The 17,972-nt window shown below is 42.7% G+C and overlaps 1 protein-coding gene across 1 annotated transcript in view; it reads left to right on the top strand.

Moving 5' to 3' along the window:
- ERI1 (exoribonuclease 1) overlaps positions 1-17,972 on the top strand; it is a 268,488-nt gene that overhangs the window by 212,515 nt on the left and 38,001 nt on the right. Inside the window, exon 5 of the mRNA XM_053703189.1 lies at positions 4,297-4,411. Within this exon, the coding sequence (XP_053559164.1) occupies positions 4,297-4,411 (115 nt within the window). The remainder of the gene's footprint in view (positions 1-4,296; positions 4,412-17,972) is intronic.

The raw sequence follows: 17,972 nt of genomic DNA, 5'->3' as shown, positions 1-17,972 counted from the left end.
GCTCTGTCTGTTTTGTTACACAAGCGTCTGGCAGCCGTGCCAGATGTTCAGGCGTTTGTACAGGCTTTAGTCAGAATCAAGCCTGTCTACAGACCTGTGGCTCCTCCATGGAGTCTAAATTTAGTTCTTTCAGTTCTTCAAGGGGTTCCGTTTGAACCTCTACATTCCATAGATATTAAGTTGCTATCTTGGAAAGTTTTGTTTTTGGTAGCTATTTCTTCTGCTAGAAGAGTTTCTGAATTGTCTGCTTTGCAGTGTAATTCACCCTATCTGGTGTTTCATACAGATAAGGTCGTTTTACATACCAAACCTGGTTTTCTTCCAAAAGTGGTTTCCAATAAGAATAATAACCAGGAAATAGTTGTTCCTTCTCTGTGTCCTAATCCAGTTTCTAACAAGGAACGTCTGCTACACAATCTTGATGTGGTTCGTGCTTTGAAGTTTTATCTAAAAGCAACTAAAGACTTCAGACAAACATCGTCCTTGTTTGTCGTCTATTCTGGCAAGAGGAGAGGTCAAAAGGCGACTGCGACCTCTCTGTCTTTTTGGCTGAAAAGCATCATCCGGTTGGCTTATGAGACTGCTGGAAGGCAGCCTCCTGAACGAATTACAGCTCATTCCACTAGAGCTGTGGCTTCCACATGGGCTTTCAAGAATGAGGCTTCTGTTGAACAGCGACTTGGTCTTCACTGCATAAGGCAGCGACTTGGTCTTCACTGCATAAATTTTACAAATTCGATACTTTTGCTTCTTCGGAGGCTGTTTTTGGGAGAAAGGTTTTACAAGCAGTGGTGCCTTCCGTTTAGGTTACCTGACTTGTTCCCTCCCTTCATCCGTGTCCTAAAGCTTTGGTATTGGTTCCCACAAGTAAGGATGAAGCCGTGGACCGGATACACCAATGTAGGAGAAAACAGAATTTATGTTTACCTGATAAATTTCTTTCTCCTACGGTGTATCCGGTCCACGGCCCACCCTGGCATTTGGTCAGGTTTAAATTTAATTTTGTAAACTACAGTCACCACTGCACCCTATGGTTCTCCTTTTTCTCCTAACCGTCGGTCGAATGACTGGGGGGCGGAGCCTGAGGGGAGCTATATGGACAGCTCTGCTGTGTGCTCTCTTTGCCACTTCCTGTAGGGATTGAGAATATCCCACAAGTAAGGATGAAGCCGTGGACCGGATACACCGTAGGAGAAAGAAATTTATCAGGTAAACATAAATTCTGTTTTTTCTTCTTGCACCTTTTATACCCTGATATTTCTCCTACTGTTCCTTGTTCCCTCAGCAGAATGACTGGGGGATGGGGGAAGTGGGAGAGGTAACATTAAGGAATGAAGCCGTGGATTCTCCTTATACAGAAGGAAATTAAATTATCTGGTAAGCATAATTTTTTTCTCACCATTTCTAAATATAACATTATTTTCATCAAATCATATAATTTACTATAAAAAAAATTATAAAATAATATGAAAAAATTTAAAAAAACACACTTTTTCGAACTTTGACCCCCAAAATCTCTTACGCATCTACAACCACCAAAAAACACCCATGCTAAATAGTTTCTAAATTTTGTTCTGAGTTTAGGAATACACAATTTTTACACATTCTTTCCACTCCAGGAAAGCCTGTGATTTAGTTCAGTGGGTGCTGTTAACAAATAGAATTAGACAAGCAAACGGTTTTAAAATAAAAAAGAGAAATAAAAGACTTTATACTTTACTAGCTTAAGGTCTGCCCCAGGGAGATGGGTCAGGAAGTGGGTCACTCACACTGCAGCATACAGCCTCCCATGAAGAATGAACATTTCATTGTTAAGACACAAAATTCTTATACAAGAGTTTGAGATCAGGTTGCTTGCCCTTCCCTCTTTGCAGGGCCTGGAAAGACCACTATCTTTTACAACAGTCGATAAACTCTAAGTCTTTGCCTGATATGATAGAACACATTATAATTTCTGCTAGATAAATCTAGTGCATGTATACAGAGAAGCAATCTCTTAGGGATATGGTGAGGGGTATTTTGATACCAAGCACCACATATATTGCATTCTTTATGTTCCTGAAAAAATATTTCTGATAACAGCACTTTACAGAGCTGCCTGTCCTATCACTGACCCCAGTGTAGTTCCTGGATTGACAGTTTGAGCCATAAAGGTCTCTTCTGTGTATACTACAAAGTATTCATGAGGGGTCTGGCATATCAAAGGGAAATCCTATGCACACATAAACACAGCAACACAGTTCTTCTTAAAAAACAAACAACTGTTTTTAGCACAAAACTACAGAAAGTTAACCCCATAGCATCTCAATCATGGGGTATTCATGACAGCAGGTTATAGGGCAATAAGTACAAGTAGCACTTTGCTACTTCTAAACCATTTTTTTTCCTTCAAAATTAGCGATAGTTACATTGTAACACTATCTGTCAGGAATCCCTGAATAACCCTTCACATGTGTGTGTGTGTGTGTGTGTGTGCATGTGTGTGTGTATATATATATATATATATATATATATATATATATATAGTCTGTGTGTGTATGTATATGTACAGTATATATATATATATATGTGTGTGTGTATGTGTATATATATATATATATATATGTGTGTGTGTATATATTATATATATATATGTATATTTAGTAAACAACCCAAAGTATTGATCTAGGCCCATTTTGGTATATTTCATGCCACCATTTCACCGCGAAATGCGATCAAATAAAATAAATCGTTCACTTTTTCACAAACTTTAGGTTTCTCACTGAAATTATTTTCAAACAACTTGTGCAATTATGGCACAAATCGTATCCGCTTTGTTCAGGAATAGCAGACATATATGGCTTTTGCATTGCTTCTTGGTAATTAGAAGGCTGCTAAATGCAGCTGTGCACTACACTTGTATTATGCCCAGCAGTGAAGGGGTTAATTAGGTAGCTTGTAGGGTTAATTTTAGCTTTATTGTATAGATTACCCTCCCACCTGACACATCCCACCCCCTGATCCCTCCCTGGGGGGGGGGGGGGGATGTGTCAGGTGGGAGCAGCTCTCTTTCCTCCCCCACCCCTCAAAGGTCAACCCAATCTTAAAGGGACTTGAAACACTTGATGAAAATTGCTGAAACCTACTTTTTCTTATTAATAAAAATTAAATAATCACTGCTGTTTATTTTATCTGTTCCTCTTACCCTGTTGTGTAAGGTTTTAAAAGCTGATAAAAAAGCACTGAGATAAAGGGTGGCCTGCAGGGGCTTAGAAACTTAGAGGTTATAAAGTATGTTAATATAACAATGTGTGTTGTGCAAAGCTGAGGAATGAGATAGAAGGCCGCTAATTGCAACTGCGCACCACACTTCTATTATTCCCGGCAGTGAAGGGGTTAATTAGGTAGCTTAACAGGTTAACGTTAGCTTTAGTGTCGAGATTAGCCTCCTACCTGATCCCTCCCAAGCAGCTCTCTTCCCTCCCCAACCCATCTTAAGTACTGGCAGACATTCTGCCGATAAAAAAAATTAAACTTTTTTTTTTTTTTCTCTGTAGTGTAGGGTTGCCCTAACTATTGCCGCCATCTTAGGTACTGGCAGCTATCTGCCCACACCTTCCTCCGAAGATAGTTACAGACGGTGACACACAGACTGTCACTGTCTGTAACGATCAGGCATCTGCCCTCATATGGAGGTGGAGCACCGATCACGCCCCGACTCCATATGCGGGAGATGCCTGAAGCTTCAAGCGCTCCAGATCTCGTCTGTAACTTAACAGCTGAGATTGCTGGAGTATTCTGAAGCAACAACGTATATTTACGTTGTGCGGTACTATAGCCAAAGTACCGCACAACGTGTATATATATGTCGTTTTGGGTGAAGGGGTTAAACGATAAAAAAGATCACGTAATTTTTCCCTTAAGGTTTCTGGCCATTCATTCATGTATAAATCCTTATACAAAAGTTGGCCAAAAAACATAATTTTCAAGATAAAATAGAATACATGAGAAGTTCTCAACTGGGGACGGATGGTGCTTAGTAGCCCCTATGGATTGGTACCCACCCATGATGCAGCTTTCCTTGTTAAGAGGATTGCCTGGTATTTTGTGGCTAATCTGACCTTACTAGCCAGGATCAGAATGATTCTCTTCAGGAAAGTTCTCCTTTATGAAAAGCACAATTGGGCTAGGAGCGGCTGCTCTTAGGTGGTAATTCTCCATAGAACAAGCTACTGAACTGTTGTTTGTTCCTGGTAGAGTTCTTCTCTTACTGTATACAAGATATAATAATTTGACTGTCCTCTTATGTTCCTATAGGTCTTGGGATATGAGCAAGTTTCTGAACATGCAATGTCGTGTTAGCCGCATTAAATTTCCATGTTTTGCAAAAAAGTGGATCAACGTACGTAAATCTTATGGAAACTTTTATAAGGTCTGTATATTTGTTTTATCACATTAATTTCCAGCTACATAAAGTGCCTTGCGACTAATATATTCAATGATCAAGCAAGTTGTATATACATAAACGTTAATAGATATGAGTAATGTATTCTCAACTTTCTTAATTTTAGTTTTGATTGCAATGAACAAAAGAATTGCTAGACACTGCTTCACGTATGTATTTGACTGCTGGTGATCTCAAAGCTACATGGGGATAGAGATATTTTTTTAAAAAGAAAAAAGATTCTGTTAGTTTCAAGAGTATGAGTATGATACTCTTGAAGCTAACAGAAGCTGTTTTCTGTTTAAAAAATATCTCTGTCCCCTTGTAGCTTTGAGATCACCAGCAGTCAAATACATACGTGAAGCAGTGTCTAGCAATTATTTTGTTCTCTGCAATCAAAACTAAAATTAAGAAAGTTGAGAATACATTACTCATATCTAGATTATGGGTAATAAGGAATGTGCTACATTCAAGATTTTTTTTGTTTTTTATATAATTTTTGGTATGAAATGTTTTACTAAAATAACATAAAAAAATATAGTATACAGTCAATAGCTGCATCAAATAATAAGCCTTTTTCTTTCATATAGGTGGTGAGAGTCCACAATCCTTTACTCCTGGTAATTTCCCCTTTTACTAGGAGGAGGCAAAGATGCCCAAACCCCAAGAGCTCTATAAAATCCTTCCCACCTTGTCTTTTCCTCTGCTGGAGGAAGGTGAAGAATGAAGATGTGCATTTCCATCTAAAGGGGAGGAGAGTCCACTGCTTCATTCATCACTTGTGGAAAATAAGAACCTGGCCACCAGGAGGAGGCAAAGACACCCCAGCCAAAGGCTTAAATACCTCCCCCACTTCCCTCATCCCCCAGTCATCCTTTGCCTTTCGTCACAGGAGCTTGGCAGAGAAGTGTCGGAGTAGTCTCTTATGGAGGGTAGTACTCTTCGCAATGGGACTGGAGTTTTAAGTAGTCCTGTCAGCCTCTGTGAGAACATGGGTGAAAGTTAGAGTCCGGAGATGCAGGGGGAGTTCTCCTGCTAAACCATCCCGACTCATATTAACAGCTCCTTAAAGGGACACTGTACCCAAAAATGTTCTTTTGTGATTCAGATTGAGCATGAAATTTTAAGCAACTTTCTAATTTACTCCTATTATCAAATTTTCTTCATTCTCTTGGTATCTTTATTTGAAATGCAAGAATGTAAGTTTAGATGCCGGCACATTTTTGTGAACAACCTGGGTTGTCCTTGCTGATTGGTGGATAAATTCATCCACCAATAAAAGTGTTGTCCAGAGTACTAAAACCAAAAAAAAGCTTAGATGCCTTCTTTTTCAAATAATGATAGCAAGAGAACGAAGAAAAATTGATAATAGGAGTAAATTAGAAAGTTGCTTAAAATTGCATGCTCTTTCTGAACTACAAAAGAAAAAATTTGGGGTCAGTGTCCCTTTAAGCAATCAGTGTTGACGAGTTTCGCTGCCTTCTTTTATTCTCTCAAGTCCATGTCAGGAGCGACGCTGCTAACCTGTCACACTTAAAGGGTCGTGTTCCTTTTCCACTGCGTTGATTCTGGTAAGATTGTTTCATTTTATATATATATATATATATAGATATATATATATATATATATATGTATATGTGGTAACGCAAGAAGACAGGGTCACAGTGTGACTCCTTTATCTGTATAGAATCTAGGGTAATCCCCTCGGAAGGGGGTTATGGAACTGGGGGGATTTTAATATACATAATAATGTTTGTGTTTTTTTGCTGCACTTGTGTGAGATGAGGCTCTATCAATGTGGAACAGTAAGAGAGAGTTTGAGGCGGGCTTTTTGGCACGTCTTTCGCTCGGTGCAGGGGCGGTCCTGCATGGCATTCCTTGTGACCGGTTGTGGCCTCGTAACTTCTTCTTTATCGACCTCTGTTTGGAGATGAAAGCTGTTCCTTGTAGTCCGGGTCATAGGAGGTGGTGAGTGCCCTGGCCATTGGGATATAAAGGTGCCATTTATTCTTTAATCAAGTCTGTAATAAAGGCGCAGCTATGGAGGACTCTGATATGTTGGAGGGTACTCCTTCCTTCCTTCCTTAAAACTACTGTGTATACTGTAAGAAGGTTCCGGTGGAACCGCCGTTACAGCTCTGTTCCACATGTTATGACAATATTACTACTTCTAAAAAGAATAAAGTATTTAGTACAACTGAGCCGTCCACCTCTGAGGGTTCTCCGTCCCGTTAGGTGCGTTCCCTACAAGCATCTCCATTTACACAAGCAGTTCCCCAGGGCACTACTAACCCTCCCGCCTCCAGATTTTGCCAATCAATTGCAGAAGGCGGTCTCTGCGGCCATAAATGCAATGCCTCGTCCTACTAAGCGCAAGTGGAGGGTACGGCACTGCTATCCGTCTCAGGGGACTCCGCTGGATATCTCGGACAGATTATCCACGGAGGAGGACAATTCCGACTTATCAGAGGATGTCGCTTCTGAGTCGTAATCGGCTACTTCTAGGCCTCCGTCCGCGGAGGAACCAGATTTCAAATTTAAGATGGAGCATTTGCGCTTCCTGCTGAAGGAAGTGCTTGCTACGCTGGAGTTTCCGGAACCGAAACTACCGGAGGAACCTTCGATCCCTAAACTGGATAGGGTTTATGAGGACAGGGTAGTGCCCCAGGTTCTGGTGATCTCAATGAATGGGAGAAACTAGGTTCGCCCTTTTCTCCCTCATCTTCTTTTAAGAAACTTTTCCCCATTCCGGACGCACAGCTTGAACTGTGGGGAACCGTCCTTATACAGTCATGGGTGGCAAGGGCGCCTTCTTACCTCAGGATAAGAAAGCCAAACATAAGGGATCTACTTTTCGTCTCTTTCGTGCAGACAAGTCTCAGCGCCAGCAGACTTCCGCAAAATCTGAGCAATCCAAGAGATCTTGGAATAAGTCCAAGCAGAACAAGAAGCCCGCAGAGTCAAAGTCGGTATGAAGGGAAGGCCCCAACCCATCCTTGGAACAGGTAGGGGGCAGACTATCTATTTTTGCGGGGTCCTGGAGCGGAGACATTACAGACCCTTGGGTCCTGGAGGTCGTCGCCCAGGGGTACAGGAAAGGTTTCAGATCGTATCCGCCCAGAGGCAGATTCCTCCTCTCAAACATCTCTTCAAGACCAGAAAACAGACACCTTCCTGGGATGTGTGAGGGATCTCTCATCTCTCGGGGTAATCGTCCCAGTTTATCATGCAGAAAGAGGTCTGGGGTATTATTCAAACCTTTTCATGGTCTCAAAGGAGGGCACGTTTCGTCCAATTCTGGACTTAAAGGCTCTGAACAAGTTTTTGTCAGTCCCATCGTTCAAGATGGAGACGATCAGGTCAATTCTGCCCCTGGTTCAAGAGGGGCAATTCATGCCGACTATAGACCTGAAGGATCACTTCCAATTTTTAAGGTTCACCTTCCTTGACCAGCACTTCCAGTTTGTGGCCCTTCCGTTTGGTCTGGCGACGGCCCCAAAAGTCTTTACAAAGGTTCTGGGAGCTCTTCTCGCAGTAGCGAGAGCCTGAGGGATCGCAGTGGCTCCATATATCTGGACGATATCCTGGTCCAGGCTCCATCCTACAGTCTGGCTGAGGATCATTCGAGAGCTCTCCTCCTCCTACTTCGATCCCATGGGTGGAAGATAAACGAAGGGAAGAGTTCATTGGTCCCCAGCAACAGGGTGGAGTACCTGGGTACAATAAAAGATTCTTCTGTGATGAAGATATTTCGGACAGACCGGAGACGTTGCAAACTGGCGTCCAACTGTCTAGCCCTGCAGACATCTTCCAGGACATCTGTGGCCAGATGTATTGAGGTAATCGGGCTCATGGTATCCAGCATAGATGTCATTCCATTTGCCAGGTTTCATCTCAGACCTCTGCAGCTGTGCATGTTGAGACAATAGAACGGCGATCATTCAGACTTGTCCCAAAAGATATCTCTGGACAGACCGGTGAGGGAGTCGCTGTCTTGGTGGAACTGACCGGGCCAGTTGTCCCAGGGGACTTTCTTCCTGAGACTATCCTGGGAGATTATAACCACGGATGCGAGTCTATCAGGATGGGGAGCCGTTTGGAGTGCCAGAAAGGCATAAGGCAGATGGACTTGAGAGGAATCAAGCCTACCTATAAACATTCTCGAACTTTGATTTTCAACGCCCTGAAGGGTTGTTCCCCTCTGGTGACGTCCCAATTCATCAGATTCAAATCGGACATCACCTCGGTGGCTTACATGAACCACCAGGGGGGGGGACGAGAAGCTCTCCAGCAATGAGGGAAGTATCTTGGATTCTGGAATGGGCAGAGAATCACAATTGTTCGCTCTCAGCGATCCACATTCCGGGTGTGGACAACTGGGAAGCAGATTTTCTGAGCAGGCAGACGTTTCATCCAGGGGAATGGTCGCTCCACCCCGAGATGTTTGCAGAGATCTGCAGCAGATGGGGTATGCCGGAAATAGATCTCATGGCGTCCAGACTCAATCCAGGGATTCCCAAGCGGAACTCATAGTTGCCTTGGCGGTACCCTGGGACTTCAACCTAATCTACATATTTCCACCTTTGCCTCTTCTACCTCGAGTAGTGGCCCACATCAAGCAGGAGCAAGTTTCGGCTATTCTGATTGCTCCGTCGCGGCCGCTGGGGACATGGTTTGCGGATCTAGTGGCGATGTCGTCTTATCCGCTGTGGAAGTTACCTTGTCGCAAGGATCTGCTAGTTCAAGGTCCTTTTCTACATCAAAATCTTGATTCTCTAAGGCTGACTGTGTGGAGATTGAACGCCTAGTCTTAGCCAAGAGAGGTTTTTCGGAGAGAGGGATCAATACTCATCCAGGCCAGGAAGCCGGTCACTAGACACATCTACCACAAGGTGGGGAGGACCTACTTGTCCTGGTGTGAGGAACAAGGGTATAAGGTCAAGGTGTCCAGGATTTTGGCCTTCCTCCAGGATGGTCTGGATAAAGGTCTTGCCGCCAGTTCCCTAAGGGGACAGATCTCTGCTTTATCGGTACTGTTGCACAAGAAGGTTGCGGAGCTTCCTGATATTTAGTCCTTTGTTCAGGCTCTGGTTAGGATTAGACCGGTTTTCAGGAATCCGGCTCCTCCTTGGAGCTTACACTTGGTGCTTAAGATCTTGCAGAGGGCTCCGTTTGAGCCTATGCATGCTCTGAACATTAAGATTCTCTCATGGAAGGTCCTGTTATTGGCTATTGCATCGGCACGCAGTCTCTCTGAGTTGGCGGCTTTACAATTTGAGCCTCCTTACTTGGTTTTTCATGCTGACAAAGCCGTTCTGCAAACCTGTTTGGAATTTCTTCCCAAGATGTGTGTCGAGTCATAACATTAACCAGGAAATAGTGGTTCCTTCCTTGTGTCCTAACCCATCCTCTTCAAAGGAGAGGTTACTTAATAATCTGGATGTGTTTCGGGCCTTGAAGTTTTATCTTCAAGCCACAAAGGAGTTCAGACAGACTTCCTCCTTCGTTGTGTATTCTGGAAGGCGCAGGGGGCAGAGGGCCTCTGCAACTTCTCTATCATTTTGGTTGAGGAGTATGATCCGTTTGGCTTATGAGACAGCGGGACATAAGCCTCCTCAGAGGATTACGGCTCACTCAACTAGAGCTGTGGCCTCTTTTTGGGCCTTTAAGAATGAGGCTTCTATGGAGCAGATTTGTAAGGCGGCAACCTGGTCATCCTTACATACTTTTGCAAAATTTTACAAATTTGACATTTTTGCTTCGGCAGAAGGAGCTTTTAGGAGAGAGGTTCTGCAGGCTGTGGTGCCCTTAGTATAGGGTCCGCCTCCTTTACCCTCCCGTTTTCTTCATTCAGTGTCCTCTAGAGCATTTGGCTTGAGTGTCTTTGCCTTCTCCTGGTGGCCAGGTTCTTAATTCCTACACGTGATGAATGAAGCAGTGGACTCTCCTCCCCATGATGGAAATTAAATTATCAGGTAATCATAATTTGTTTTTATTCTTCAGTAAAAAGGGGTTCTCAGATTGAATTGAGGACTGTTTCCCCCCTCAGACTATGTTTGACGGAGGGATGTATTTGGAGTATGGGTAGTGGTAAATTTCTTTTATGCAGTTGGTGAGAGTCCACAATCCCTTACCAATGGGAATTACTTCTCTACTGCTAGGAGGAGTCGAAGTTTCCAAAACCCCAAATGCTCTATATAAACCCTCCCACCTCACTCATACCTCAACCTTTACTTTGCTTCCGTTGGATATGCAGTGTTCTCCGTAGAGGGGAGTCTTTCATCTATGTGAGACCCGGTTCCCCTCAGAGTACTGTGGTTTTCAGAGGGATGTTCCTGGAGTATGGTCCTTTGATACTACGGTTTCACCTCATTATAAATCCTTCACAAGCTCTCTGTTAATTCAGTTGCAGGGATTCATCTTCTGCCTCCTTTTACAGATTGACTCTATACTCCTATCTCCATTACCTCTGCTGATATGTTTCAGTACTGGTTTAGCTGTCTGTTAGTGGATGAGTGTCTTTGGGTAAGTATAACTTTTATTATTATATATATATAATTCCAAGGAATTAAGTCATTGCTTTTATAGCTTAAATAGCTGTTGTAATCAACAGTCTTAAAATGAGTAGTGCATTTAATCTTATTCTCAGCAGAAAATGATAAACACAGATCTAAAAAAACTATAGATTCTCTGTCTCCACGTTACTAGAGAAGGTTAGCCTCATATCGTTGAATTTAGATGTTCCACAAATGAATGTGCAGAGCATATGTCCCCCTTCCATAAGAACAACAGATCATCTATATACCTGCCATAGTAGACCAGGTTCGACCGGAATGCCCGACCCATAGATGTGAATGCGGAACACTAAATTATTGTGCCAAAAAGTTAAAAGCAATTAGCTATAGGATTAATTATTTCTGTAATTCAGGTATATACATATCCCCAGCAAGATATTCAGAGATTGCTTTCTCTTGTAAGGTGTATCCAGTCCACGGATTCATCCATTACTTGTGGGATATTCTCCTTCCCAACAGGAAGCTGCAAGAGGACACCCACAGCAGAGCTGTCTATATAGCTCCTCCCCTAACTGCCACTCCCCGTCATTCTCTTGCAGCACTCGACAAGAAAGGAAGAATCAAGAGATATGTGGTAAATTAGTGTAGTTTATCTTCAATCAAAAGTTTATTTTTAAATGGTACCGGCGTTGTACTGTTTTTACCTCAGGCAGAAATTAGAAGAAGAGTTCTGCCTGAGGCTTTTGATGATCTTAGCAGGTTGTAACTAAGGTCCACTGCTGTTCTCACACATAACTGAAGAGTATGGGAAAACTTCAGCTGGGGGAATGGCCTTCAGAATTATCTGCTCTGAGGTATGTTCAGTATATTTTTTTCTAGAGAGATGATACTAGAAAATGCTGACAGTGCCTGATATATTAAGGTAAGCCTGATAACAGTGATTTAACAAACGACTGGGATCATGCTTGCAGTAAAGGGTAATATTCATGTTACTTGCTCTTATTACTTAGTATGTAAAACGGTTGCATGATATATAAAAAACGTTTTTTACTGAGGGTGATAAATCTTTATTTGGGGCCTAGTTTTCCACATGGCTGACTAGATTTCTCCTAGCAGTAGTTATTTATGGCCCTTTCACTTTGAGTGCATGGTGGGAGGGGCCTATTTTCGCGCTCTAATTGCGCAGTAGTTTTTACATCTTGAGACATCCAGCTTCCCCTGACATATAGGACCTCTGTAAAAGGGTTTTGTGCCTACAAAAGTTGTTTTATGGGCAGGTAGGAGCCACAGTAGAGCTGTGGCAGTTTGCTTGTGACTGTTTATAACGGTTTTATCGTTTTTCTGATTCGTTTTTGAGCCTGAGGGGTTAATCATCCATTTGCAAGTGGGTGCAATGCTATTTTAGTCTATTATACACACTGTAAAAATTTTGTAGAGTTTACTGCTTTTTTTCACTGTTTTGCCGTTTATGTGATTGTTTTTTTTCCCTTAAAGGCACAGTACCGTTTTTTATATTCTGCTTTTTCACATTTATTAAAGTGTTTTCCAAGCTGGTCTCATTACTAGTCTGTTAAACATGTCTGACATAGAGGAAACTCCTTGTTCATTATGTTTAGAAGCCATTGTGGAACCCCCTCTTAGAATGTGTACCAAATGCACTGATCTTACTATAAATTTTAAAGACCATATTCTGGCTTTAAAAGATTTATCACCAGAGGAAATTGACAAGGGGGAAGTTAGTTATGCCGACTAACTCTCCCCACGTGTCAGAACCTATAACTCCCGCTCAAGGGACGCCAAGTACATCAAGCACGCCCATTGCGTATACTTTACAAGACATGGCGGCAGTTATGAATCATACCCTTACAGAGGTATTGTCCAAACTGCCAGAGTTACAAGGAAAGCAAGACAGCTCTGGGACTAGAACAAATACAGAGCTCTCTGACGCTTTAGTAGCTGTGTCTGATATACCCTCACAATGTGCAGAAACCGAAGCAGGAGAGCTTCTATCTGTGGGTAATTTTTCTGATTCAGGGAAGACACTTCAACCTGATTCTGATATGTCTACATTTAAATTTAAACTGGAACACCTCCGCTTGTTGCTCAGGGAGGTTTTAGCAGCTCTAGATGACTGTGACGCCATTGTAGTCCCAGAGAAATTGTGTAAGTTGGATAAATACTATGCAGTGCCTGTTTACACTGATGTTTTTCCAATCCCTAAGAGGTTTTCAGAAATTATTACTAAGGAATGGGATAGACTAGGTGTACCGTTCTCTCCCCCTCCTGTTTTTAAAAAGATGTTTCCGATAGATGCTGCTACACGGGACTTGTGGCAGACGGTCCCTAAGGTGGAGGGAGCAGTCTCTACCCTAGCGAAGCGTACAACTATCCCGGTCGAGGACAGTTGTGCTTTTCTAGATCCAATGGACAAAAAATTAGAGGGTTAACTTAAGAAGATTTTTATTCAACAAGGTTTTATTCTCCAGCCTCTTGCATGCATTGCCCCAGTCACTGCTGCTGCGGCTTTCTGGTTTGAGTCTCTAGAAGAGGCTCTACAGGTAGAAACCCTGTTGGATGATATCCTTGACAAGCTTAAAGCTCTTAAGCTAGCCAATTCATTTGTTTCTGACGCCGTTGTTCATTTAACCAAGCTAACGGCTAAAAACTCAGGTTTTGCTATTTAGGCGCGTAGGGTGCTATGGCTTAAATCCTGGTCAGCTGACGTTACTTCAAAGTCTAAGCTTCTCAACATTCCCTTCAAGGGGCAGACCCTATTCGGGCCTGGACTGAAGGAGATCATTTCTGATATTAATGGAGGAAAAGGTCACGCCCTTCCTCAGGATAGGTCCAACAAATTAAGGACCAAACAGACTAATTTTCGTTCCTTTCGAAACTTCAAGAGTGGTGCAGCTTCAACTTCCTCAATACAAAACAAGAGGGAAATTTTGCCCAATCCAAGCCGGTCTGGAGACCTAACCAGGCTTGGAACAAAGGAAAGCAGGCCAAAAAACCTGCTGCTGCCTCTAAAACAGCATGAAGGATCAGCCCCCGATCCGGAAACAGATCTAGTAGGGGGCAGACTTTCTCTCTTCGCCCAGGCTTGGGCAAGAGATGTCCAGAATCCCTGGGCGTTGGAAATTGTGTCCCAGGGATATCTTCTGGACTTCAAAGCTTCTTCCCCAAAAGGGAGATTTCATCTCTCACAATTATCTGCAAACCAGATAAAGAGAGAGGCATTCTTACATTGTGTTCAAGACCTCCTAGTTATGGGAGTGATCCACCCAGTTCCAAAGGAGTAACAGGGGCAAGGCTTCTATTCAAATCTGTTTGTAGTTCCCAAGAAAGAGGGAGCCTTCAGACCAATCTTGGATCTCAAGATCTTAAACAAATTTCTCAGGGTCCCATCCTTCAAGATGGGGACTATTCGAACCATCCTACCTATGATCCAGGAGGGTCAATATATGACTACCGTGGACTTAAAGGATGCTTATCTTCACATTCCGATACACAGAGATCATCATCGGTTTCTCAGGTTCGCCTTCCTAGACAGGCATTGCCAGTTTGTGCCTCTTCCCTTTGGGTTAGCTACGGCACCAAGAATCTTTACGAAGGTTCTAGGGTCACTCCTAGCGGTCCTAAGGCCGCGGGGTATAGCAGTAGCCCCTTACCTAGACGACATTCTGATACAGGCGTTGAATTTTCAAATCGCCGGGTCCCATACGGACATTGTTCTGGCATTCCTGAGGTCTCATGGGTGGAAGGTGAACGAAGAAAAGAGTTCTCTATCCCCTCTCACAAGAGTTTCCTTCCTAGGAACTCTGATAGATTCTGTAGAAATGAAGATTTACCTGACAGAGGCCAGGTTGTCAAAACTTCTAAATTCCTGCCGTGTTCTTTATTCTACTTCTCGCCCTTCAGTGGCTCAGTGTATGGAAGTAATCGGCTTAATGGTAGCGGCAATGGACATAGTGCCGTTTGCACGCCTACATCTCAGACCGCTGCAACTTTGCATGCTCAGTCAGTGGAATGGGGATTATACAGATATCTCGGGTCCATCTGTCCAAGGGTATGGCCTTCCACAGGCCAGATTGGACAATAGTAACGACAGTACCAGCCTTCTGGGCTGGGGTGCAGTCTGGAACTCCCTGAAGGCTCAGGGCTCGTGGACTCAGGAGGAAGCACTCCTTCCGATAAACATTCTGGAACTAAGAGCGATATTCAATGCTCTTCAGGCTTGGCCTCAGCTTGCCTCAGCTTGCTGCGGTCAGGTTCATCAGATTTCAGTCGGACAATATCACGACTGTCAACCATCAAGGGGGAACAAGGAGTTCCCTAACAATGTTGGAGGTTTCAAAAATAATTCTATGGGCACAGGTTCACTCTTGCAATCTATCAGCTATCCATATCCCAGGAGTAGAGAACTGGGAGGCGGATTTTCTAAGTCGGCAGACTTTTCATCCGGGGGAGTGGGAACTCCATCCGGAGGTATTTGCACAGTTGATTCAACTTTGGGGCAAACCAGAACTGGATCTCATGGCGTCTCGTCAGAACGCCAAGCTTCCTTGTTACGGATCCAGGTCCATGGATCCCAAGGCAGCGCTGATAGATGCTCTAGCAGTGCCTTGGTCCTTCAACCTGGCTTATGTGTTTCCACCATTTCCTCTGCTCCCTCGTCTGATTGCCAAGATCAAGCAGGAGAGATCTTCAGTGATTTTGATAGCACCTGCGTGGCCACGCAGGACTTGGTATGCAGATCTGGTGGACATGTCATCCCTTCCACCATGGACTCTGCCGCTGAGGCATGACCTTCTACTTCAGGGTCCTTTCAACCATCCAAATCTAATTTCTCTGCGTCTGACTGCTTGGAGATTGAACGCTTGATTTTATCAAAGCGTGGTTTCTCTGAGTCGGTCATTGATACCTTAATTCAGGCTCGAAAGCCGGTCACCAGGAAAATCTATCATAAGATATGGTGTAAATATCTTCATTGGTGTGAATCCAAAGGTTACTCATGGAGTAAGGTCAGGATTCCTAGGATATTATCTTTTCTCCAAGAAGGATTGGAGAAGGGATTGTCAGCTAGTTCCTTAAAGGGACAGATTTCTGCTCTGTCTATTCTTTTGCACAAGCGTCTGGCTGATACTCCAGATGTTCAGGCGTTTTGTCAGTCTTTAGTTAGAATCAAGCCTGTGTTTAAAAATGTTGCTCCGCCATGGAGTTTAAATTTGGTTCTTAAGGTGCTGCAAGGGGTTCCGTTTGAACCTTTGCATTCCATAGATATTAAACTTTTATCTTGGAAAGTTCTGTTTTTAGTAGCTATCTCCTCTGCTCGAAGAGTTTCGGAAGTTATCTTCTTTACAATGTGATTCCCCTTATCTCATTTTTCATGCAGATAAGGTAGTGTTACGTACCAAACCTGGTTTCTTCCTAAGGTGGTATCTAATAAAAATATAAATCAGGAGATTGTTGTTCCTTCACTATGTCCTAATCCTTCTTCAAAGAAGGAACGTCTTTTACACATTCTTGATGTGGTTCGTGTTTTAAAATTTTATTTACAAGCTACGAAGGATTTTCGTCAAACATCTGCTTTGTTTGTGGTCTACTCTGGACAGAGGAGAGGCCAAAAGGCTTCGGCAACTTCTCTTTCTTTTTGGCTAAGAAGTATAATCCGCTTAGCTTATGAGACTGCTGGCCAGCAGCCTCCTGAAAGAATTACAGCTCATTCTACTAGAGCGGTAGCTTCCACATGGGCTTTTAAGAATGAGGCTTCTGTTGAACAGATTTGTAAGGCGGCGACTTGGTCTTCGCTTCATACTTTTTCTAAATTCTACAAATTTGATACTTTTGCTTCTTCGGAGGCTATTTTTGGGAGAAAGGTCTTACAGGCAGTGGTGCCTTCCGTTTAAGCGCCTGCCTTGTCCCTCCCTTCATCCGTGTCCTATAGCTTTGGTATTGGTATCCAGCAAGTAATGGATGAATCCGTGGACTGGATACACCTTACAAGAGAAAACTAAATTTATGCTTACCTGATAAATTTATTTCTCTTGTGGTGTATACAGTCCACGGCCCGCCCTGTCATTTTAAGGCAGGTGTTTTTTATTTTTAAACTACAGTCACCACTGCACCCTATAGTTTCTCCTTTCTCTTGCTTGTCTTCGGTCGAATGACTGGGAGTGGCAGTTATGGGAGGAGCTATATAGACAGCTCTGCTGTGGGTGTCCTCTTGCAGCTTCCTGTTGGGAAGGAGAATATCCCACAAGTAATGGATGAATCCGTGGACTGGATACACCACAAGAGAAATAAATTTATCAGGTAAGCATAAATTTTGTTTTTATACACAATCCATGTGAAATATTTGAGTACAGAGCATGTACGTCGCATGAGATCCACAGGTAATCCTCCTGTATGACGTAGCCATCCAATTTCATGAGCAAATCAGGGGAGTCCTTAATGTGTGACACCAATGCGAGTACATATTTCTGGGATTATACTACAGGATCTGTCAGATTTGGTAGAGGCATATAAAATACTTGGCGATAAGAATTATTAAAAAAAAAATTGGCTTCAGATCCAACAGATAGATATTTAAAAACATTGATGGGGATTATACATTTTCAAGAAGAGATTATTTCTAATTCTTATCGCCAAGTATTTTATATGCCTCTACCAAATAATCTGACAGATCCTGTAGTATAATTCCAGAAATATGTACTCGCATTGGTGTCACACATTAAAGGGACAGTACAGTATACTGTAAAATAGTTTTTCCCTTAATGTGTTTACAATTGCTTTTTTTACCAACTGCAGAGTAAAAAAATGTATGAAAATTAGCTTTTTAAGGTTTATTTCTGTATATTAAAGCTCTGATTTTGTGTTTTGAAGCCACGGCCTAATAAAATAGGTTGAGCTTGTAGGTATAATCAGATCTCATTACTGTATCACATTGTGCACATATACCTGCTTCTTTATCTTATATCTGTCCTTAAAACAATCACCAATACTTTGAGACAACAATGGAAAATCAACATTTTATT

The sequence above is a fragment of the Bombina bombina genome, chromosome 2, assembly GCF_027579735.1.
Source record: "Bombina bombina isolate aBomBom1 chromosome 2, aBomBom1.pri, whole genome shotgun sequence".
NCBI lineage: Eukaryota > Metazoa > Chordata > Amphibia > Anura > Bombinatoridae > Bombina > Bombina bombina.
This window is presented reverse-complemented; position numbering and strand designations above follow the sequence as displayed.